This window comes from Mesoplodon densirostris, chromosome 14 (genome assembly GCF_025265405.1).
Source record: "Mesoplodon densirostris isolate mMesDen1 chromosome 14, mMesDen1 primary haplotype, whole genome shotgun sequence".
In the NCBI taxonomy this organism is placed as follows: domain Eukaryota; kingdom Metazoa; phylum Chordata; class Mammalia; order Artiodactyla; family Ziphiidae; genus Mesoplodon; species Mesoplodon densirostris.
In genome coordinates, this window is record NC_082674.1 from 15,920,323 (window position 1) to 15,946,450 (window position 26,128).

Sequence of the window (26,128 nt, forward strand, 5' to 3'; positions counted from 1 at the left end):
TAGGGACATGACCAGGGGACTGTGAGGGTTCAGACGGAGGGAGGGAGGGGGAGAGACAGAGAGAGACAGAGAGACAGAGAGAGAGAAACAGAGACAGAGAGAGAGAGAGACAGAGAGAGAGGGACAGAGAGACAGAGAGACAGAGACAGAGAGACAGAGAGAGACAGAGAGACAGAGACAGAGAAACAGAGAGACAGAAAGAGACAGAGAGACAGAGAGAGACAGAGACAGAGAGACAGAGAGAGACAGAGAGGGACAGAGAGACAGAGAAACAGAGACAGAGAGAGGCCACTCTGTGGGGCAGAAGCGGCTGTATTCTGGAGAGGGGTCGAGGCACGGGCACTCTCAAAGCTGGAGCAGTTGATCCCAAAGGCTCAGGGCACAGCACAAGTTTGGAGGAGCAGAGGGAAGTAAGTGCATCTGGAGCACCCGGTGGCCGTAGCAAAGTTGCCGAGACTGGAATGCGGGACTCAGCCCCGGCTCTGACCCGCACAGGCCGCTGCCTGATACGCACCCCGCACCCCAAAGCCGCGTCTGTTGTATCCTCTGTTCTTCTGACGCTACTCAGTTGTTCCCAACCCTCTCCTCTTCCCTTCCCCTGACAACCTGGCCTTCGCCAGCCCTCGCGTGACCCCTTCCCCAAGCCCCCACTCCTCTGGCCGCCTGCCCGCTGTCCCCTTCAGGAGGCAGCACGGTGCGTGGGAAGGGGTGAAGCCGAGTCGCTGGGGCAGAGCCCAGCTGCCACTCAGTAGCTGTGAGGTCTTGAGCACGTCACCTGCTTGGCACCCTCGTGGTAACACACGACCGTGAGGCCTGAACGAGACGCTGTGAAAGTGCAGGGCGAGCAGCACGTTCTTTCTCTGGACTTGTTCTCTGCTCTTCCAAAGCCACCCAAGTCCCACCTGTCCTTCTGGCACCAGGAGCAGCCCTGCCACACCCTCTCTCCGGCAGGTTTCTCTTTACAGAACTGCGGCAACCCGGAGCCTTCTCCGGCCCTCACCGTTTGGCTCTGGAGATGCCTTTGGCCTGCTGGAGAGGACGGACCCATGTCCCACATTGGCTCCCCACGTGGGCCCCTGTGATCGCTCACTTACACCTCCAGGGCGCAGAGGCAGGAATCTCAGCCCCTTGGGAACGGAAATCTTTCCTGTCCTCGGCACTCTCACAGGAGAGCTTCAGCCTTAAGTCCTCAGAGATGTACTAGTTCACAGAGCACACTCAGTCCCAGGCACTGCCCGCTCCTTAAGCCCCACCCAGCAAGGAAAGGAGAAGCCCAAGGACATCTCTTCTCTCTGGCAAGAGGGGGCCAGGAACAAAGACGATGCCTCGTGTTATTTAAGAAACACTTTGCTTCCTACATCTTTTCAAAGGACTATGAGCTCCTCGAGGGGATGTTTGGGTGTCCTGGGCTGTGTGTGGGAGGCCTGCAATGGCCTGGGGTCAGAAAGCTGTGTCAGGTGAGCGAGTGGCCTCCTCCTTCACCAGTATGAACCAGAAACGCTGAGACGATTAGGATCAAATTTCAGGCTGGGTGAAACAATGCAGAAGCTGGGATATTGAGGAGTCCTCCATTGCACCAAAGAGAAGGAAGTGTAAAAGACAAACACGTTGGCTATCCTTCTCCTTTAGGTACCATTTAATAGAGCATCTACCAGGCAGGGTGCTAAATACTATATGCAAGACCTCGTTTGACCCCGTTAAAGACAAACAAAAACCCTTCCGAAGTCCAAAAGCTAACGTACTTTCACAGATGAGGGCCAGTGGAGGAGTGAAGGAGAGGGCGCTGGGAGGTTACGCCTCCGAACATCACAAACCTGATAAATGACAGAGCCATGATTTGAACCCCAGTCTTCACTTACTTCCTAGAAGAAGTAATTCACTTTCTGGAAAAGAAGCAATAAGAGACAGATGCAGAAGGAGAGTGTGTTTTTTTTAAAAGTAATTATTTGTATACATTTCAAAATCATCTCAAGCTTACAAAAATGCTGCAAGAACAAAGAACTTTTTTTTTCTCTGAACCATTTGAGAGTAAATTGACATAATGCCCCATGGCTCCCCGACACTTGTGTGTCTTCAGTACAAATAAGGACATTTTCCTACTTGTCCACAATACAACCAGTGAGATCAGAAAAGTAACATTGGTCTCTTATTCCCAGCTAATCTTCAGATCCCATTCAATGAAGTTTTGCAAACTGTCCCAACAGTTTTTTTTTAATAACGAAAACATCTAATCCAGAATCAGGTATTATATTAAGTTGTTGTGTCTCCTCACGTCTGGAATTAAATTTAATTTTAATATAATGTAGGATAACGAAAAGTCAAGGCTTTGGAGGTCACTGGCTCTCCAAGGGTTGAGTGGAGAGGCCAATGGTGAGAGGGCTGCTGCCTTAGACACCTCGCCACGAAAAGCCACAGGGGCTGCCTCTGGAGATTCTCCCCCATGGTCCAGAGCAGACTGGGAACAACTGGTCATGATTTCCAGTTTAGGCCTTTCACTCAGCCCTAGATAGCCCCAGATGAAGTTATTAAATCTTTGACCAGGGCCATTCAAGTGGCTGACCAGGATACACAGGCAGAAATGCTTCTGGAAAATGGATTTCATCCACTGCTTACCAACTTTAGTCTTTTATTTTTTATTATGATGATGTTTAATAATAATTATTATTAATATAGCCAGTCTTGATTGAGAAGATACTCTTGGTCAGGCATTGTGCTAGATGCTTTCATTTAATCATCCCATTGAATTCTTCTACAATATGAGGTACATATTATTATTAATCCTATCTTATAAATGAGGACACTGAGGCATGGAGAAATTAGATGAAGTTGTCTAAAATCACACAGACAGTAAGGCCTCCAGAGTTCACATACCCTATCACCTCATACATATGCACGGAAACATTTTTGCTTAATTTCTAATGAAATAAAATGAACTTTAATCTCCTGAAGTCTGATTCTTCCTTCTCTAAAAGAAGCACTGAGAAAGTGGCTTTTCAATTTAACAGAGAGACTCTGACCTGAGTCTAACTCAGGAGGATGCTGAGATTGTACCCCTCCTCCCCCAACACACAGAGATCAGGCCAGGCAAGGTCAGAAAGTGTGGGTAAAACACTTATTTTGAAAATTCATTTGGTGCTTAGATGATAAACAGGAAATTTACTTTATCATTTTACTTCTTATCATTTTCTAAGCTCTGGTAACCTTTGGTTTATCAGACATAATTTCATACACGTGGACTCCTGAAACAGGAAGTAATGTGGTAAAGTCACGCTAAAAGAAAAGCTGGGCGTGTTATTCTTCATTCCAGTAGCATGACTTACCCAGTACTTGCTTAGTACTACTGAGTATCTCCTGTATGCAAGGCACTTCAGAGCCATGAGACCGAGCTCCTAACATCAGATTTCTAGAAGGCCTCCCTACCCAGTTGTCAATAAGGACTCTGTATGCAGCCTTGCGCCAGTGGCTTAGGCATCTACCGGCTCCTTTCCGGGGCCAAGAGCACTGCTTGCCTGGAGTTTGGCTCCTCCCCTCTGAGAAGTCATTTGCTCTGACATGGCAGCCACGCCAAAGGGTCATAACTCATACAGCGCTTACCACTGGGCTGGCACATATCAGACGTGAATCCTTCATCAGGGGGCTTTAGGTTTTGAGAAGGACAACATCCCATTGTCCTTAAGGAATAGGACACCGTGAGGGATTTCCTCTAGTAGAAAATGGAATGTTTCTATCTATCATCAACCATCTCTGCAGTCAGTGGGACTTACTGGCTCCTAAGGTCCCAAGATTGTGTCAATTTAGGGAAGGAAGCAATATTGTTGGCCTGCTCTAGGGCAGAGAACAAGTTTCTTCTTTACTGGACCTCAAGGTGCCCGGAGAGGGTGAATTCACATAATTTAATGGGTTGTTTTGGTTCATTAGTAAAACAATTTCTTTCCAACTAACAAAACTAATGGAGAAATCATTTATGGTAATTCTCTATTCAGCAATTTAAAGATGCCCTTTCAAAAATTACTTACTAGAAGATTTTCAGAAGAAAAGAATCATAATGTAGCTAACAATCTATCCACAATGCCTTTATAGTACTTGGTTCATTGCTGGTCCTCAGTGGAGTTTCACTGAAAAAAATCACAGAAGGGGCAGTTGCATGTGGCAGATATAAGGCTGATCTGGGACAGCCTAGGGCCTCCCCACCCTGGCTCTGGGGAAGAGGAGCCTGCAGGGAGCTCACAGCCAGAGCTTGCTGGCTGTCTGTGGAGGAAGGCAGAATTGGGATCCTTCAATAACTCTTATTAGTTGTTAGTTGACCAGAGGAATGTCTGACGAGCTACAGCAGGCAGATGGGGAAGTCACACTCCTCGGGAAAGGAGACAAGCAGTGTTTCCCCTGCCATTGGCTCTGCTGGGGCTTGTGCCACTGGCGACCAGAGAGAAGGCTGACTTGGTGGTTTGAGACATGCTGCAAGGTAGCAACAGGTGGGCTGTGCAGGCTGTCCTGATATCCAGTCTGATTCTGATGATCTCAGCCAAGACCTGTGCAAAGTTAGTCTGGGCTGATCTTCAGCTTCTGTCCTTAAGAGAGACCCAGGTCCACTGCCAAGATCCACTGCTCATCACTTCCTGCTACTGGACTTGAGTGTATCCTTCTCATGATCTCATATGCTTCACATATCCGACTACACACTTAACATTCAGCGGTCTCTTACATTTTCTAGTAGGTCTTTCATAATTTTCTCTAGGGGAGCCTATTCTACATTGTAACTCAATTAAAATCAACTAACTTTAGATTTCCTTTTGTCTGCAAGGATCTTGCCTACCAAAATAAACTGTATGGTGCCACTGGGCATCTCGTGCAAACATAAGAGACTTTGTTTAGATCAGTGTGTTCCCTGAGTCTTGGAAAATGTGTTGTTAATCCTATGGAATATTGATCAACTGTGTTTATTTCAGTCTGTAGCATGGGGAGCTGGGAGCTGATAGTTTTTAAGCCAAGAAGGTCTCACTTTTTTTCTCTTCTAATATCCAACATTAAAATTAAACATTTACCTACTAAGTATACCACTTACTACTAAGTACACCTACTGCCTTTATGTACTAGCTGTCAGTGCTTGCTCATTGTGTCAGTAGTTATATTTTGGACAGATCATCCTTTAGCCAGTCAGCTACCATGTCTGCCATTTCCTGGTAAAAATTGAGGATAAAATCATGAGGTATTTTTCTCTCACAGAGTCGAATATCTCCTTCTGGAAAATCTTTCTTCATGTCTTCATAGTACTCTTTTGGACACCACGCATCTATAGTACCATAGTAAAATGTAAGCTAGAAGACAAGACAGAAACATTTTATTAGAAAACACTTCCCCTCCCAACACGGCTATGACACCAGCAACCTGTAATGCTTTGAAAACAGCTCCTGCACCTGGCCCTATAAGCGAGTCCCAAGGCTCCCTCCAGAGAGTGGCTCTCTCAAGGCAGTGAGCTTTCATGGTTTATGGGAGCGAACCTTGGCATCTGATGGAAAGAAACACATGTAGGGAGAGCTTGGTGTGATACATCACCCATGATTCACTAAAAGGACTCGCCAGCAAAGTTGTGCATGTTGAGGTTGAGATGGACACTGGAGAGATGGCCGATGAGGGCAAGGAAGAGTTACTGAGACATAATCACTGAGTAACTAGTAACCATTCATTATACACTTAATAGTTTTCACACAGCCACATGCTAGGCACATGGGACATGTTTGTTGGATGGATGCAAAGATAAATAAGATGGACTCTGCTTCTTAATGTAGCAGATGAAATGTTATCAGAACTCTGAGAGTGACTACGACATTTCTAGGAATAGGTTCCAGGTAGCAGGAGAGTGTGCTGATTCAGTGGGGAGGTGTTACAGTCATACTTCAGGTGACAGCAATCAGGCTGGATGGAGACAGAGCTTCCTTTGAGGCATTACTAAGACACTTATTGACTATTGATCTGTACCAATCCCTGATACACATACACACACATGTTCATGCATACACATATATGTATATACACATACAAATGTGTACATATGCACACATATGTGTACATACATATGGGCACATAAGCATATATACACCACCTATGTATATATAAATATGTATATATGTGTATATATGTGTATTTATGTGTATATACACATATACATTTATAAGCGTATACACACATGCATCTTTATCTCTACGTCTAGCTCTAAGCTGCTGTTCTTCACTGAAAATCTATGTTCTACTTCTGTATTTCTGAAAAAAAAAAGGCAACAAAAGTGAAATCCTATTCAGAAGGGTACATACTGGTAATTTCTACCAAAAATCCCCCAAAACTAAATTTTAAGGCCCCTATGACATCTGTTATCACTGAAAAAAAAGTTATGCTGTAAGTGGTTAGTTATAGTCACTTGTAGTTTCCATAACACACCAAATTTGTTCACTCATTCAAACACTTAATCATTAATCTATTCAGCAAATACTTATTGAGCATCTACTCTGTATTAGGAACCTGGAAAACAGATAATAAGACAATCTCTGGGGGAGGGAAGGACTGGAGGCACCACGTACACAAGACAATTAGCCCAGATAAGGGCATCTGGTGGCAACCAGTGGGCAGGAAAGGTTCCCTAGAGCACTGATGTCCAAGTTGAGTCTTCAAGTTGGGGGAGCACACTGTGGGGAGTATACCAAGCAAATAAAAAGTATGAAGGAGCATGGCACGCTTGGGAATTGGAAGTAATTTAAAATGGCTGGGCTTCCCTGGTGGTGCAGTGCTTAAGAATCCGCCTGCCAATGCAGGGGACACAGGTTCGAGCCCTGGTCTGGGAAGATCCCACATGCCGTGGAGCAACTAATTCCGTGCGCCACAACTACTGAGCCCACATGCCATAACTACTGAAGCCCGCGCGCCTAGAGCCCGTGCTCCACAACAAGAGAAGCCATCGCAACGAGAAGCCCGCGCACCACAGCCAAGAGTAGCCCTCACTTGCCGCAACTAGAGAAGGCCCGCGCACAGCAACGAAGACCCAACACAGCCAAAAATAAATTAATTAATTAATTTTAAAAAAAAGGCTGGAATATGGGAGATAAGTCTGGAGAGCTGGTGGAGAGAGATGAAGTCATGAACAGCCTCTGTGCCCCACTAAGGAGGTTGTACCTTGTTCTGAAGTCCACAGGAGCTAACAAAAGACTTCACACAATGAAGTGATGTGATTAAGTCTGTATGGTAGGAAACTTACTCCAGCTGCAGTGACGAAGAGATTGGAGGGGATCAAGCAGAGGCGGGAGGAGGATATGGGAAATACGTGTTATTGCCCACTGGATAATTTTCTACTTGGATCATTAAATCCATTATCTGAATATGGACAGGTGAGGTCACTCTTATAAAAATACCAGCTTTTATTACAGTAATGTTATGATGTAACCAACATTTAAAGAGATGGTTAATTAAAAAACACTTTAAGGAGGAGAATATTTAATGTAGTACTCCAGAGAGTCAATTACTAACACATAAACTTTGAGTTGTAGACTTATTCCAAAACACTTCATAGGGATTTTTCTGGCTTTCACCTGGGCTTTGGTTTTGAAAGCTGCAAAGGATCTGTGGCTCACAGATTTCTCACTGAATTTCCTCTTCCTACTCCCCTGTTTTTGTCACTACAACCATTTCTGGGCATGCCTGAGGTCCCAAGCCACACTTCATTTTGCCAGGGCTCTCAGCAGTGTATGAAGTTCCTTTTGATTCCTGGAGAACAGGAGAGCCTGGCAGTCGCCTGGTTCTTTCTTCCTGGTGCCGGTCTCTCTATAGCTCTAAAATGCTGCAACCTCACAACCAGTGGGTGACTATTCTGGCCAGCTGTGGAAAAAATCAATTTCTCAGAATTTCTCAGCAACCACCCTGCCACAGCTTCCCCTTGCAATACTGCTGGGAGTACCAGCTGTCCGCAGGCATTCATGATCTACCAATAGGGCTAATAACTTTAGATTCTCTCTAAACCACTCCCTACTCTTAGCACCAAGAATCCTTTAAATTATATCTAGGAAACAGCGTCTGGAGCAGTCATCATGCACAGTTGTTCAGCACTTCCTCAGAGTATGAAACAGTGTGGAGAAATCTAGAAATGCGAAATGCAGACTTGGGCTCGTGTCCTTCAGGTCTGTTCTTCTGCTCCACGGCACACTCTTGCCCGAAGACACTGGGACACTGAGAAGGGTACTGTGGGAGTCCTCACACCAGTACAAGCTATGGTGGTGAGGTCTTGTGAAAAACCCTAATACAAAAGGGTCAACGAGAAGGAAAGCAAGGCAGGAAAGACCTCCCCCAGCGAAGTCGCTTTGACAAGGAGGAAAGCATCACTGCGGCACCTGCTGTTACTTTCCGCCTAACTCTTCAAAGACTATTTCTATGGAGTGTTTCCTTTTCAGTGAGGCAATGACAACTGGAACTGTCTCCATTGAGAAATCCAGCTTGATGAGCCTTAGCCCTGGGGAAACGCCATTCCTTCCCTCATGCGTGAAGGTATCAGATAGTTGAGCAGGAGTAATAAATATGGATTACAGGAACCCACCCCTACCTTCAGGTATCAAGAGACAAGTCCTGTCCAAGTAGTTATGGGGCACGCGCTGCCCAAGGCATATGCTAGGAACCTCAACACAAAGTGACGTCAGTGTTCAAGACAGCATAACAATGAGGATCATACATTTCCCATATGTTCATCTGATTTTACCTCTCAACCCTCCATACTGTAATCATTTTGAGGGGGCTGTATTTGGTTACATTTCTAAGTGATAGTGGGGTAAGGTCTTTTTGTTTTGTTTTGTATTGTTTATTTAAGTTCTTCTTCTTCAGAAGGGCTCTGTAAGAAAATCTTGGCTTACAAGTCAAACACGTGGTTATTTCTATTGCCTTTGCATACACTGGCTCAAGATACTTCCTGATCCCTACAGATTATAAGTCACAGGCAATAGATCCGAACAGAGGACTCTGCACCTGTAACCTGAAACAGGAAACTGGAAAAGTATGGGGTGTGTGGTGGTAGTGGTGGGGGACGGGGAAGGACAGGTGAGGTATAAAGAAAGAAATAATCGGACACCAAAGTGTAGTGGTGAAGAGTGTACACTACTACTACGTCGATATGTAAAAATGATTCGCAGCAAATAACTATGACCTGATGAAAACTGAGAATGATTTGCCAGGCTCTATGCTAAGTTTTGTGTTCACTGAGTCCTTATAATAATATTCTGAGGAAGGTATTTTATTCCTGTTTTACAGAAAGGGAAACTTAGGCTTAGAGAGACTAACTTGCTTAAGTTGAAACAATTAGTGAATATAACCCAGTGAAAAACTGAGTTATAAATCCAGAGATGGCATTCCTAATCAGTACCTTTTACTACTATTTACAATTAAGAATAAACTGAACCATGGTATGAAAACACAAATCTGAAGACTGAGAGGTCTTAAACTGGTTATGAAAACTACCTGAATGTGACAATCACCGACACGCACAAAGTTGATGTATACAGTTCTTCTGGGGTGCTGAATGCCATAGGGGTGATGAAAATACTGGAATTGTTAACCAAGAATCTCAGGCTATCAGAAGGATGTTTAAATCAAATGTTTACAAGAAAATAAATTATTTCCTATAGTTTATTTCTCCTTGGCACTTGCTTTGATATGGATGAGAGTTGATAAAGAGTATACATTATTGAGATGGAAATTATTCTATTTCCAAGTTGTTATGTTAAGTAATCGTTTCTCTATTAAACACAACATTTAACTTTCTCAATTCTAGGTTTTGATTGCCCAGGATTTTGCTTTTCTCTGCGTACCTTCTACAGTAAGGTGGAATTATGGTTACTGTGATAACCATAGTTATCACAGATAGTCTCTGTGCTCACAGATATATTTTCCTTTAACTCTTCAGTTGCCCCTAAGGAGATATGTCCCTGTTAAAATGTCCCTGCAAATTGTTGCAGCTTGCCCCCATAGAGCAGCCACAGTTGTCTTTTCCAATGGCTTTTTTTTTTTTAACTTTTTGCTCCTGAAACTGCAGATTCCCAGCATTTCCACCCAAAATGACCCTAAAACTATCTCCCATCTGGCACTGGCTAAATGGCTGAAATTCAGAAGTAAGACAGCTCTGCCCTGGAGAAGCTCCAGAGTAGCGAAGAACTCAGGCATGTACAAGCTGGCCCTTAAACACAACAGGCAGAGAGAGGTACGAACAAAGTACTGTAGGAGCCAGAAGCAGGAAAACCTGACTTCTGCCCTGATTGATGCAACAAAGCTTTGTTTTAGTACTCATTGAGTTGCTGGCTTTTATGCATTACTCATAGAGGATTTATTTTAAGAACAAAAGACATATTAGAAACCACCTTATGATACAAGTTTATATATTTGATTTAGCTAATAACTAACAAAAATCACTTCCAATGATATATCAACATCTTAAAATATTAAACATGAAAAAAGCCACACACAGAAGTCTCTATCTGGTGATAATAAATATTATTCAGCTATAAAAAAAGAAGGAAATCCTGCCGTTTGCGAAAACATGGATGGACCCTGAAGATATTTTATGCTAAGTGAAGTCAAACAAAGACAAATATTGTATGATCTCACATGTGGAATCTAAAACAAAAAACCGAATTTACAGAAACAGAGAACAGACTGGTGGTTACTAGTGGCAGGGGGTAGGGGGTGGAGGAAACAGGTGAAGGCGGTCAAAAGGTATAAACTTCCAGTTATAAGATAAAAAAGTTCTGGGGATGTAATATACAGCATGGTGACTATAGTTAACACTATACTGTATATTTGAAAGTCATTAAGAGAGTAGACATTAAAAGTTCTCATCACAAGAAAAAAAACTGTAATTAAGTGAGGTGATAGATGTTTATTAAACTTGTGATAATCACTGGGCAATATATACATGTATTAAATCATTATGTTGTACACTTTAATACAATGTTATGTGTCAATTCTATCTCAATAAAACTGGAAAAACAATCTCTATCTGAATTACTTCTTTCATTCAGTAGTTGACTAGGACTACAGGCATCACAGGAATTGCTGGACAAGAGCAACAGGCTGCCGCTTCTACCGTCCCCGCGAAGTCAGACACTGAAGCCTCGACCCTGCAACCTTAAAGGAGACATAAGCATCTCCTTTCAGTTATTTGAAAATCCCATCCCTCTCAGGAACAGAGAGGTAGCAGTCACAAAGCTTTAACAGTTCACTGCAGCCTTTCTGAGCAACCATTTTTAAGAACTTGAACAACTGCTGAAGAAAGGGAGATAGTTTAGAAAAGTCATTTTCCGATTTACCTTGTTTCCTTTCTTTATCTAGAACTGGCTCAATTCCCTTTCTTAAAAAAATGAGAATTAGGGCTTCCCTGGTGGTGCAGTGGTTAAGAATCCACCTGCCAATGCAGGGGACACGGGTTCGATCCCTGGTCCAGGAAGATACCACATGCCACGGAGCAACTAAGCCTGTGTGCCACAACTACGGAGCCTGCGCTCTAGAGCCCGTGAGCCACAACTAATGAAGCCTGAGCACCTAGAGCCTGTGCTCCGCAAAAAGAGAAGCCACTGCAATGAGAAGCCTGTGCACCGCAAGGAAGAGTAGTCCCCACTCACCGCAACTAGAGAAAGCCTGCATGCAGCAACGAAGACCCAAGGCAGCCAAAAATAAAATAAATAAATTTATTTTTTAAAAAAGGGAATTAAAATCCCTAAAAATTAAAAGAAGTGGCTGAGGACAAAGGTGAGCACACAATCCTTCACAAGCACCGAGCCCTGCTCCCCCTGAAGGCATCTAGGGGAGCAGTGGGAATTGGGTGCGAAAGGAGTAGGAAGTCCAAGCGGGTTAGGGACTGGGCTACCCTCCAGTAGCTGGAACAATCATGCATCAAAAGCCCTGCAAAGTGGGGCTCTCTTCTTTCTGCATGATTCAAGTGTAAAGGGCCAGAACCTGTTCATTCCCAAACGTAAGTCACTGCTCCTTCCAGAGTAACTAGCTTCATCTCTTTCTTACCTGGGTCTGGAGTGAGAAGCTGACCCAAGGCCTCTATCTTCCTCTGGTGAGGCACTGGGAGCAAGTTTATCCTCCTGTGCTTCTGGTTCTCCCTGGTTATATGGCTCAGGAAACTGGCAGATGTGCCGGGAAGGGTCTTGCTTAACTAACTTAGAGAAATGGCCAATTGCAGCTCATCTGAATTCTCCGTACTGGGCCCAAGTCCTGGTAAAGTTTAAGTACTACTGTGTCTTCCTTCACTGCTGTTCCTATACAACATCTCCCTTAGGCATTTTATGGGAAGCAGTGGCCAGAATGGGATTGGGGCATTCCAGGGTCACTTGGCTACATATTTAATATTACCAAAATCTTTCATTATAGAATGAAAATATCTGAAGGGGTGCGCAGGGGGAGGAAAAGTTAGGCAAAGTCTTTTTAAAGTACTCAGAGGCATATCTAGGATATAACTAACTTTGTAATAATAATAATAATAAACTTTTACTGAATGCTTAGTACATGGCCAGACACTCTTGCAAGGTCTTTATATGAATTGCATATAGCATTATAGTTTTGGAACAACTGTATGAGAATAGATAGTATTATTAAACCATTTTATTGATGAAGAAAGGAGACACAGTGAGGTCAAGTAACTTAACCAAGGCCACATAAGTAAGCAAATGGTGGAGCTGGAGTTTGAAGCTCAGGCTGTACCTCTGAAGACTCTGCTCCCTGATCACGCTCCACTAGAAAACTCAAGGGTATGCTGACACAAATGAGTGCCTAAAATGAAGCTCTCAAGGTCAAAATGGTTGAGATACAAACAAACCTATCTATTTCCAGGATGATTATGATATTCTGAACAGGCTTCAGATTAAACAGGCAGAACTAACACAATCAGTTTCAGACCGAGGTTGGCGGAAAGGCAGTCCTGGTTAGCTGGTCCAGAGAGCACATCCTATGCTCCACTAAGCGGGACGCGTGCATGTCCGAAGGATTTGCATGCCCAGATCTGCAAACAACTGTGCAAGGTTTGTTTGTTCCCAAAGGCAACATGCGCCTCTGGGCTCAGGCGGGCTAAGCAGGATGGGGAGAGCCGTAGCAGAGGGGTCCCTGTTCCTGAGGACACCCTGCCCCTTTCCCAACCACACTGTTGGCCCCAGGCTGGCCCTCTGGGGGCAGGGGCAGCACCACTTTGCAGGAAGTCCTTCCACCGCTGCCTATACCTTCATCAGAAAGCAGCGTCTCATGCGCTCTCGCTGGGAACAATTTCAGACCCCTATTGACTGATAGTGATGTTCAGATCTGGTCTGGCAGTAGCACACACCAGCTGTTTCCATAAGCCTAGGCCAAGGATGGTCACGGCAGTTTAGAATTTCCCTCCTAAGTGAGTTTTAAATGAAAACTTTAAGTTTCTAAACCAAACACTAATTCACTTTTCTTTGAATGAGAATACATCCCCTTATAGCTGAGAACAATGACAGAATGGGAATGCTGACCTCCTATTTGCCTCAGACACACCAGGTGCCTCCTAATGCAGAGCATACCCCAGCGGCTCCCAGAAGGATTGGGACTGGGGTGGTGAAAATGTACAGTTGATTCTCTTACTTTGGTTCATTCCATCCTGGTTCTCATTCCCGTCCCTCCCCCCTCCATTTCCGTCTTATTCATTAGTTCCTCTCCTTCCTCCCAACCTTTAAACGTGTTCCCCAAGGGTCAGCCTTTAGATGTATTCTCTCCTTATACTACATACTTCCTTGGGTTACTATTTCCATGCTCATGACTCCAAATATATCCTCCTCATTCCCAAATCAAAATTCAGCCCAGATTCCTCTTCTAGGCTTCACACCCATATATCCAGCTACCTGCCAGACATGTGTCCCCCTGGATGTCCCACAGGTATCTCAAACAAAAGTACCAAAATGAACTACTTTCTCAACCAGCTCCCACAACTTGCTGGCACTTCTTCTCCCATATTCCCTATCCTGTTACAAAATCCAAATACAGAGAAATAATCTTAGACTCCATCTCCATTCTCTCATATCCTATGAGTACTAAGTGTCTTTGATTCTACTTTCCAAATCTTTCCAAATTCTACCCCTTCTTTATCCCTAATTCCACTGCCTTAGTTCTTGTAAAAGTCTTCTAAACAGTTTTCCCACTTCAAATTTCATTCTTTTCCGACATTCTGATACACATTTCCCCCCAAATAATTCCTCTCATTGGTTAATCTAGCCACATTCCTAGGACTAACTGATATGAACTGGCACCTCTGAAACTGGCTGTTTGTTCACAGATGGCATATGTTCTGATGGGTCAGTGGTTATGTCATATGGTTGTCAAACATTCTGAGTATCACCCTGATTATTACCCCCTTCCTTAAATCCTTCAATGGTTCCCTAACAACTCAAAATAGTCTCTTTAGTATAGCATATCATGGCTTCTTGTTCTCAGGCCAGTGCCCAAACCACAATACCATACTCCCTAACCTTCTCTAGTGCCTCAAAGCAACTTCTTCACCTGGGATCTACAGGTCCACGCAGTTTCATGGGTAGATGCAGTGGCAGTTGAGGGGAGCGGAGTAATGTAAACTTGGATGGGAAAAAGAATATATCATTTTTTTTGCTAACCTCTAACAATAATTTAGTATTTCCTTCAATTATGAATACAGGCAACAAACCACAGAAATATTAGAAATACCTATCTTTTGTCATCTATAAAATTACTGACATTTTCAAATTACAGTAAAATTGTTTTAAGTAACTAAAAGTTTATGCACATCACTACATATTTACAATAGTAATTCTGACTGCTATTATATCTCATTATTTAGTTTGTTAATAAAGATGCACAAATTATATATCACAAATTTGCTTTTAATATATTTTGATAACTATACTTCAAAATAATTTTTTTTGGTAATCTCATGTACTTATTTCATGCACTTAAAAATATTATTCTGAGAAGGAGTCCACACACGACACAGCTGGAGACGACCACGGCACAAAAAAGGCTTAGAATCTGTAACAATTTTCCTGTCCATCCATCTAGTATACATCTATTGATTGTTCACCAGGTATCATGCATTGTGCTAGGCCACAGGGATACCAGGATGAGAAAAACCTTCAAGGTGGGTGAGAGGGGAAAACCGACTGTTTAAATACTGTGTGATAAATGCAATATTATAACTTTACATATGGAGCCATGGGAGCTGAGGGGAGGGACTTCTAACCAAAACCAGGGGCTGGGGAAGGCCTCTTAAAGATGACAGTGGAGGACTTCCCTGGTGGCGCAGTGGTTGAGAGTCCGCCTGCCGATGCAGGGGACAAGGGTTCGTGCCCCGGTCCGGGAAGTTCCCACATGCTGTGGAGCGGCTAGGCCCATGAGCCATGGCCACTGAGCCTGTGCGTCCAGAGCCTGTGCTCCGCAACGGGAGAGGCCACAGCAGTGAGAGGCCCACGTACCGCAAAAAAAAAAAAAAAAAAAGCTGACAATGGAGCCAAGTCTTAAAGGACAGGTAGAATTTAGTCAGGTGAAGAAAGAACACAACCTATGATGCCATAGGCCCTACTATATGCTTTTGGAAACAACTGAGTCTGACATATTTGCTTCAGGAAAGGGAAATAACCTTATGCAGTGCTGCAGTACTGTCTGACACCGTCTGTAAAGTCTCTAGACCTTGGAAAGAAGGAAGGGAGACAATCAGCTCCGGAGATTTTTCAGAGTTAAAAAGGTGCATTTCCCTCAAGAAGATAAAAAGTTCTCTTCATGTGGAAATTCAGTGGTAAAAAATGTGAAGTTAGAACCAAAGTCTGCTGATTATGATATAATAGTTTTCTAGAGGAGGAGAAAGAATCCAAAAGCCATCCACGTGTGGTAGTAGAGTGACTGTTTTTAGACTAAATCTCCTGTGGCTTCCTGACTGGATGGCACAAAGATACATTTTCCAGAACTGTTTTAAAAGTTGAATAATAGATCTATTTAACGATTTTTGCAACGAAAAGTGTGGCTCAAAACATCTTTACAGTGGACAGTCCTGGAGAGGCACAAAGCTTCTGAATGCTTATATGTGGGCAGGAATGAGACAGAGTATCCTTGACTAGAATATTTAAAGTAGGGATATGTCTAGTCTTGGGAACTGATTTTCAAGTCTGACTAATTATCAGGGTTGTTTGGAAGGCAGGGGAAAATGCCCACTAATTTGCTAGAACTATGTGCCCTTTTAAGTTTCCTTACTTTCTCAAGCAGACTGAGACATATGTTGATTCAACTTTTACCAATATTAAATTACAGCATGTTTCCATTTTTTTTCATTACAGAAACAAAAAAATTGCAATAAACTTCCTGTCTTTCTATACCTCATTTCACTTAGGAATTGGAATTGTATTATTCTCATGGAGAGTTCAAACTTAGCCGGTGGAAAGGACATTCAATTAATCGCAGGTAGTTGTGCATCATTAAACTAAACAATGCCTTGCTTTCCCAAACTCCACAAGTACATGTCATGTTATCTTAAAAACAAAATAAAACCATTCCCTGTAGTTGAAAAAGTTTAGCCCTGTGACCGTGTGTTAATATTAACCTTGAAATGCCTGCCATCTACCATTATACCCCCATATTTCTCCCACAAAAGTGTCAGTAAAGTATGGTCCTGACACGGTTACCATGAGCAGCCCTCTATCTGGGAATGATTACACTTGCATATGGATTTAACTTAGGACAGGAATAAGTTAGCACCTTCCTTTGACCTCCTTCTGAGCACAACATACAAACAGAATCCAGGAATGATGAGTACTTTACAGCAGCTGGCTTCCACAGGTGGTAAGACGGGCTTTGATACATGATGGGTCTAGTCATTCAGCAAGTGTGAGTTTTGGAAATGAGCATCCGCCAGTCTTATTATTAACTGGGAACTGAGTTGTTTTTATGAACTTCCAGCCTTGAGAACTTACAGCTTTGAAACAAATTCACTTATAATTTAACTAAAAAATAAAATACTGTTTTTCTTGCATTTTCACGTACATCAATGAGTGGAAACAGTTGAAAGCCCTGGAAAGAGGGTCGTTATGAGGCCCCAACCTCCTCCATTCGGCTAATGAGGGTTTCCTCTGTCTTCAAAATTTCAATCTCTGGCCAATTGCTATTTTAGAAATATGATGACCACTATGGCCATAAGACAAACACAGACTGGCACTTTCAAAAGTCCTCTCTGGGTGAAGCTACGATAGATCGATATTCTAAAAATATTGTTTTAAGAACATATACATTTCTTGCTTTAAGATAATTGTATTGGGAGGTTATAGAAATATGAATTAACACTATAGGCAAGTTTAAGTCAAATGTCTCAAAGTTTATGAAGAGATTCTAAACCCAGCAGGATATCTAAGATTTTACTTGCAGATTGTAGGTTCCTGGGCCCTGTAACAGTTGGTCACTCAGTGGGCCTCGTTTCGTTGCATCCAGCAGATGTCATGGTTCAGCACTGGACTGCAAAGCTCTATATTAGCACAGTCCAACAGAAATACAAAGGCACACAGTAATTTAAAAATTTCTAGTAACTACATTTAAAAAAGTATAAAGGAATGAAATTGCTTTTAATAATATATATTATTTACCCCCACGCATCTAAAATATTATCATTTCAACAGGTATATAAAAATATAAAAATATTAATGAACTATTTTACTTATTTTTTTGGTACTAAGTTTCTGAAATCCAATGTGTATTTTACACTCATGGCACATCTCAATTCAGAGTAGCCACAAATAACCACATGTGGCTAGTGGTTACCGTGTTAGATGGTACAGCTCTATCCTATTCAGCTGTACAGACAGACAGCTGTATGGACAGACAGACAAATGATGCCAGGGGAGTACCACGGCCACCTTAATTCTAGGGTGCTTAGACATATTCTAAACCATGGCCCCTCACAGTTTCAGAAACTGTGCTTCCAAATACACCTGTGTTAAGATTCTAGCACTTACAGCAGCAACTCAAAAATGCTAAATATTTCAACTGTTGCCTTTCTGCACCTGCTTGTATAGAAAACTCGCCTTGGTGTCAGCTGGGCATTCCTACTCTAATGCATTGGAGAATAAGAGAGATGGGCTCACTGGACCATCAGATCATAGGCATGTTAGTTCTTTTCCCATGTTTCACTTATATTTTAATGTAACTCATTTCTTCCATAAATATTATTGAGAGTCTTTTCAGGACAAAGCTCTAGAGAGAAGTATCGATTCTAAAAATAAACCCAACAAAAACAAGTGGCAAAACATATTTAAGTAACTATGTAGTCAGCTTTACTTACTTTCTATGCAACTTTCAAGGACTGCCTTAATGTTAACTAGAAGTAGAACTTGATCTGAAATTTACAAACCCTTGAGGTCTTAACAGATTCTAACCAACTCTAGCCTTTCATCCTCAGTAAGTATTTCTGCCCATCTACTTACTTCCTTGTAGCAATAAAGTGATTACCTTAGATAAATGTTCCTTTATGGTTTCATTGTCTCTCTTCACCACCTCCATCATTTCTTGGCTCCCAAGGTAGGCAGCATTAACTACATTAAAAAAAAAAAGGCAAACACTTAGAATATATAGAACAAACACAAATGTCAAATTAATTGTAGTATATTCCTGTTTTACTCTTTTCTTTTGCCAAGTGCTATGTGATGTGAGATATTAGTGAGGCCAAGAGAGGCATGTGAGTCAGCAACCTGCACTGTCTCTGGAAACAAGAGCATGCCGTGTGGAATAATCTCTCTCACCCTCACCTGGCTTTCTCAATAGCAGCGATAGCAGTATGATGGCCTAATGTCAGATACCACAGCAGATGTGTGTAATCATACCCGATCAAGGCATTTTTATGATTTAAGGATTAGAATCACAAATTTTGATAGATAAATCATGTATACCAGAGAAACCACCCATAGTTATGAACATGAAACCATCTTGATAATTTTTTAAAAAGGACACAACTAAAAAGAATGTTTATTTTAAAACAGGTTTAAGTGATCTTTAAGAGTTGCTTACGAGGGTTAGTTCTATTATACTGACTGCGGAATGAGCAGAGTGACCCTCATTTTCAAGATGTCAAATAACTGAGAAAAAGGAAGAATGCCAGAGATAACATGAATTTATGTGATTTTCTGGTACTGCTACACAAATTTTCATTTGATTCTTTGTGCCTTGAATTCTACTTTGATTGGTGTTATTATTGTTACTTTGCTTTCTTTTTGGCATCATCTGCCTATTTGTCTTTTATTTTTAGTCTTTTGTCATTTTGTTTTAAGTATGTCGCTTGAAATCATAAGTAGATTTCTTTAAAAACAAAATTTAAAGTCTCTCTCTCTTAAATAAAGGGACTTAACATACTCATGTATATTGATATAAAAAATATTTGGTCTGACTCCAGTCAGTAGGCAGAATAAAGTAAATAATAAAGTTCACAGCAGGAATTAATGAAATAGAGACCAGAAAAACAATTGAGAAACTAAATGAAACTAAAATTAAGTTCAATAACTGATAAATCTTTAGCCAGACTGATCAGGAAAAAAATGTGAGAAGGCATAAAACATTACCAGTATCATGAAAGAGAAATGACAACCCTTCAGATAATAGACATCAAAAGGATAATCAAGTAATTTTGTGGACAACTTTATGTCATGAAATTCAATAACTTAGATGAAACAGCCAGTCTGCCCAAAGACACAAATTTGAAGCTTACTTAACAATAAATAGATAACCTCAATCGTCTTATATCTATGAAAGAAATTAAATTTGTAATTTAAAGCCTCTCCACAAAGAAAACTCGAGGGCAAGATGAATTCATTGGTCCACTCTACCAAACGTTTAAGGAAGAAATAATATTGATTTTAAATAAATTCTTCCACAAATGACTACACATATATAGATATTTAATTTTTGACAAAGGTAGCATTTCAGAGCAGCAGAAAACAGGTGGTCTGTGGTAGGCAGAATTCCCAGATGACACAAATACTCCTTGCCCTTTTACAATCCTTCCCTTCTGAGTGTGGGTGAAACCTGTGAGTATGATGACATATTACTCCCATGACTAGGTTATGTTATAAAGTTGAGACGACTTTAAGGGAGATTATCCCAGTGGACCCACACTGATCGCACGAGTCCTTCAAAATTTGAGTTCTCTCTGGCTAGTGGCAGAAGAAGAAGTCACAGATTCAAAGCACTAGAAGGATTAAATGCACCACTGGTGGTTTGAAAATGGAGCTCATGTGAAAAGGACCTGAAAGTGACCTCCAGGAGCTAAGAGGGACCCCTGGCTGACAGCCAGCAGGAAAATGGGGACTGCAGTCAAAAAGCCACATGAACTGGATTCTGCCAACAACCTGAATGAGCTCAGAAGTGGATTGTGGGATATGCAGGGGTATAAAAGAGGCTTCTGAGATCGAGGCAATGGTGATCCTTGAGCTGAGTGGGAGTTATATGGGAGCTTGCTTTCTGATAATTCATGGAGGTAAACATTTATGTCTTAAGCACTTTTCTGTAGTGTTGAATTGGAAAAAATATAAACATTCAAAAAACTTGTAAGGAATCTTACATTTCTAAAAGTAAATTTTTCATCAGGGAATGTACCTCACCTCACCTTTATTCTTATTCTTGTTTTTCCTGGTAATTTCCCATCTAAGTGTACTCTTTTGTTGTTTGTTTTTAGAAAGTAGAATACCAGTTTCCTTTCCGGTAATTGCTCCAAGGAAGCAATTTTCTTTTTCTTTCCTCAAAAATGCTCATAGGGCTTCCCTGGTGGCGCAGTGGTTGAGAGTCCGCCTGCCGATGCAGGGGACACGGGTTTGTGCCCCGGTCTGGGAAGATCCCACATGCCGCGGAGCGGCTGGGCCTGTGAGCCATGGCCACTGAGCCTGCGCGTCCGGAGCCTGTGCTCCACAGCGGGAGAGGCCACAACAGTGAGAGGCCCGCGTACCGCAAAAAAAAAAAAAAAAAAATGCTCATAACACAGCACAGTGGTCAGAAACAATAATACTAAATGGAAGTGTAATTTCCTAAGGGGAAAACACATTTCTCCTGGCAATGACCATCGACAGCATTCCTGGAAACCCAGGTGATTTCAGTTTCAAGCACCATAGTGAAGGAAATATCTAGGAGCAGGAGTAATGGAAACAGAACACGAAGGGAAGAGAATGGTTTAGAAGAATGGTACTTATTTACTTTTATTTCCTTAAAAATCTAAATACAGGTGTAATAAAAACCCCACTGAGTCTAATGTTCTATTTTATTTGCTATCATCATCTTCTGAAATCTGCTTAGTGTTTAAATATCACTACAGGACATCAACTCACAGTGGAGTGGTTAAGGAACGAAATGAGTGAGGGCTAAAGTTGGAGGACCAATAGGACATTCATCTCACAGGCTAAACGGTACCACTAGATTCTCCAAGTACACATAATCTACAACAGAAGGCTGCCTTCTGTCTAACTCAATCACCTATCTTGATGCCATTTTGTCTGTCTGGAAAATTCCCAACTCATCTTCAAGTCCAAATTCATTTGTCTTCTCCCTTATCTAGATAGAACTAATTTCTCCTTTTCTTGGTACCATTCCTGACCTGTATCTGTATTCATAACAGTCGTAACTGTGATATGTTAAAATTCTTCACATTTATCTCCCCTACCATGCCATATATATATATATATATATATATATATATATATATATATAAGCACCTATATTTCATTTATTATTCTCTCCAGTGATTACGCAAGTGCTTGGTTCATGGCAGCTGTGAGTTAAGGGCTGTTAAATACAATAAATGGGAAGGGACTCGGCCAGTGTTTTTCTTTTTTGAGGGGGTAGGAGGGAAACGGGTCAGAAGGAAAAACCTGCTGCCTTCCTTGAAGTGGTGCAAGAGCTGACATCACAAGAGAGGCCAGAACACTGACATGGTAAGCCAAGCTGGCAGGTACTGGTATAAAACTGGGACAAATCATTGCAGGCAAGAGTGGCAATCTAAGAGCTTCTGTTGAGACTGGCCCCAAACTAGGCCACATAAAGCACTGGCCATAGCAGTGAGAGAAAATGCAGAGGGAAGAAAAACCACAATTAATGATACAATAGGAGGTTTGGGGGAGATGTATGTATAGTTTTCTGAAGTAGAACTTGGGGGTTGGAAGCCAAGTTGTCCTGCTGTTTTGGTGGTATGTGACCCAGTGCCATTAGCACAGTTTCACAGTAGAATGCCCCAGTTTGTTCAGTTTTGCCTTTATATTGGGGAGGGAGGATTGATGGTGCTGAAGCAAAGGGAATTACTTGAACTGGGCACAGTTTAATTAGGGCAGGTGACATTTGGAGGTAGGAAATCTCCCATACATGGGTGTGTGCACTGCAGTGTAAAATGTGATTGTTACTCCTGGTCTGTTCTGACCAAGATATTATTTCTAGTCAGTTTAATTTTCTTTAAAATGGCTGTTAGGTTCTGTATGTCCAAAGTATGCCATAAGGTTTAGAAGAAAAAAACCAGTCTCTTAAAAAAATGCTCCTTACAAGATTTGCTGGATTAGAAAAAGGGTTTGGTATATTTACCTCCACGACGGGAGGGTGGCTGAGGACAGAAGCCACTAGTAAGCACACAAATAGAGGTAAACAGCAAAAAGTTTTCATTTAAATTCTCTTTAAAATAATAAGGGTAGTACTAATAATCATGGGAACCAAGACAGGCTCTCCTGTGGATAGGTGCATCTAGAGGTGCTCCCAAGAGGGTCTCCCATAAATAAACTGCAGACCCCAGTCTGAGGTGGTCTTGTCAGGGCTTGTGAAGCCCAAAGACACTCTGGAGGGGACATGGATGTGGTGGACTTTACTTATGGTGAAGAGGATGGAGTTAACTGTCTAGGTTACTAGTTAACTAGTATGGATGGAGTTAACTAGCTAGGTGTTTGGTAGGTCCATGGAAGATGAGTAGGTAGGTAGGTCCAAGACCATCTTGAAGTAGGGATGTAGTAAATACTAGTACCTACCCAAAAGCCAATAAAAAACCCCTCATTTCCTTGACAAGAGACATGGGAAAGTCAAAACATATGGCTTTTCCACAACCCTTATAGCTAGGGATATGGCCTAGTGTTGGCTACTAATGTAGAGGCAAGGTTCCTGGGGGAGGACTTCTCTTCCTAAATAAGCCAAAGCCTCATCAGGAATAAGCCTCTGCTTTTGCCCCATTTTCCTTAATTCCATCTGAATGTCAGACATGAGGCCTAGAGCAGCGGAAGTCATATGTGATCATGAGATGACGAGCATGAGGATAAATGTGCTGAGGACAAAGAGTGGAAATCTAGAAAGAACCCACATCCTTGATGGCACTGTTGAGATACTATTTATCTCTGGACTCTCCCCTTTATATTTCTTGGTGCATGAGAAAAATATCAATAGATCCCTATCTGTTTAGGCCACTGTAATTTAGTTTTCTGTTATCTATAGCCAAATTCAGTCTTAGCTAATAAAAGCAAATAAAAATGGGGTCTCTGGATTTTCTGGGTGTTTTTGGTTAACAGGGGTTGATGTTGTTGTCAACTTCCTATCAGATTCTGGTACTTGAGTAGCAGAGCAGGGTGGCATCAAGCCTTATCTATACATACTAGATCTTCCCTATAGGAGGGAAGAGGTAGGAGCTGAGTGCAAAAAAGCCGTGCCGGGCTTCCCTGGTGGCGCAGTGGTTGAGAGTCTGCCTGCCGATGCAGGGGACACGGGTTCGTGCCCTGGTCCGGGAAGATCCCACATGCCGCAAAGCGGCTGGGCCCGTGAGCCATGGCTGCTGAGCCTGCGTGTCCGGAGCCTGTGCTCCGCAACGGGAGAGGCCACAACAGTGAGAGGCCCATGTACCGAAGAAAAAGGAAAAAAAAAAAAAAAAAAAAAAAGCCGTTCCAAAGATAGCCCCTCCTAGCACATCTTCTAACTGGTCCTGAGGCTGGCAAGATGTTGCCGAATGTAGAGCAGTTAGGTGAGAGCCAAGCAGGGCTGCAAGGTAGCAAAATTCTTGGGGCTGAGGACAGACTGTGAAACTGGATAGTACCGGAGATGTGAGTATCCTACGCTCCAGCAGAGCTCCGTCCAGAGCTGCTCAGGCAAAGTTAAGGCTAGGCAATCAAGAAGCATAAACCAGGAGAGTTTGTCAGAAGTTAAGCAGGACTACACATGCTCAGAAACCCAGATGAAGTCTTACAAGGGCCAGTTCTTTGGTAGGTCTTTTTTTCCCGATCGTTTTCTACAGTTGCTATTTGTGCCAGTTGTGGCTTTTAACAATGTGAAAACCAGATCTAAAAAAGCAATTCTCCCCTTCTAAAATTTCTGCATAATTTGGAGTAATGTTTACTATTCACATGTTTCTCCATAAGCCAAGACTTTCATTATTATAACCATTGATTTAGTCTGCAAACAGATAGTCTTATCTATGTGACACTGAGTTCACCAAAGTGAAACATACAACTCAAGGTGTATGATTTTTAAAAAAATAATACAACTTTTTAGAGTGGCAGATAATTTAAAGATATATATATATAAATTTCTATAGAAAAAAATAATAAAACCTTCACTGAGTCATTTACTTCTAAACCAGAGATGATATTCTAGTACTGTATCTAATCACCTTTTGCCCTAAATCCTAATACTGACCACACACACACAAAATCTTTTCCTTCACTGCTGAATTTTAGGCTAAACTTCCATGAATAACTAAAGCTGAAGTTGCCTTTTATAAATGGATTTTCCTAAGCTACATACATAAATGAGAGAATAGGTAACATGGCAGTCTGGTTTTGTCTTATTCAAAATATTATTCTGGGATTAAGTCAAAAATATTCTGAGAAGAAATTTGTGATTTTTTAGTGAGGCTTATGTGTCAGTTCATTGAATAGTTCTGTTCATTTCATATCACTGTACATGTTTTTAAAAGTTATTTCCGTATTGATTAAGGAAAGGAAAGATTATGAAAATGTCTTTTACAAGAAGGTATGCAACAGAAGTAACATAATCTACCAGGAATGCCCTTTGTCTGCACTGTGTTTTTCTAGTTAGGTAACTGAAAGGAATTAAAACATCAATTTGGCCTAACAAAAAGACCCTAGAATATTTTTTAACATTAATTATCTTGACCTGTGATACTGCTAAGCTAAAATATATTTGCTTCTAGCTTTGATCAGAAAATCCAATTCAGCTGTCTCCCTGAAAAATTTATTTCTCATGAAACAGAAGAACATCTAATCTAAAGAAAATATGTAGTAGCAAATATTCCAGAATTAAAATTAAAGAAAAAACCACATATTTTCTTTAAAAATAACATTGAAAACAATCTAGTTATATCATTTGAACTAATGAACACTGTGGTAAAGTTTATAAAGTATCCTAATTGAATTAGGGCTACTCTATCCTGAATGCTGGATAGGAAGGGATGTTTTACTCACTCAGTCTGCTGAAGAAGGCTAATACACAGCATCTCAGCCAATAAGAAGCGCCATTTTTGCCAAAAGGACAACAGCATTTGAAATACTTGAATAATTTGGTTCCTTGAATTTTTCAGACCTTACTACAATAAAAAAATATGTGTATAAACTAAAGGATACGGAAAATCAGTTTCTATCCAGATAGGTCAGGATTTATTATCCACTACTTGGACTGGCAAACTTCCTCCATTTGTTTCCGTAAGATTTCTACTGAAGCACAGACATTACATAATGTGAAAACACCCCAAGTCCTCCTAAAAGTCAAACTGGTACGCTAAAGGTCATTGTCTGGATGACAGTCAAGCCACAGAGAAGCAGGTCTGGAGGAAGGTCCGGACGGCACAGATTTGACCACTGAAAATGATCTCAGACCTGGTATTCCTTTCCCCTGATGACCTCTCTCTTTGTGTAACATGAAAATCATGTCACCAACTCAAGTGACTGGTTTGAATATTGATTACCCTTCACCATTTATGGGATATAAGCTCGGGAGGAGTGCACTAATCATCCACAAGGGCCAGCGTCTTATCTGATGAGTATCAGTCCCTCTCCGCGAGGGCCTTCTCACATTTGTCATAAGCAAGGGAACAGGAATCACTAGAGGGATGGCCAGGGCAAGCCTGGATAAAGGC

At 41.7% G+C, this 26,128-nt stretch overlaps 1 protein-coding gene across 5 annotated transcripts in view; it reads right to left on the reverse strand.

The window, feature by feature from the left end:
• Positions 1 to 1,931: 1,931 nt before the first annotated feature.
• LDAH (lipid droplet associated hydrolase) overlaps positions 1,932 to 26,128 on the reverse strand; it is a 98,568-nt gene continuing 74,371 nt past the window's right edge. For 3 of the 5 annotated variants that reach the window (XM_060117442.1, XM_060117443.1, XM_060117444.1), the window contains 2 exons: positions 18,490 to 18,572; positions 1,932 to 5,315 (listed from right to left, as the gene is read on the reverse strand). In XM_060117442.1, coding sequence (XP_059973425.1) covers positions 5,124 to 5,315; positions 18,490 to 18,572 — 275 coding nt within the window. In that variant the 3' untranslated portion in view covers positions 1,932 to 5,123. Of the gene's footprint in view, positions 5,316 to 10,530; positions 11,146 to 17,406; positions 17,510 to 18,489; positions 18,573 to 26,128 lie in introns of those variants that run through there. The other 2 variants (XR_009534298.1, XM_060117445.1) reach the window with 2 other exon arrangements.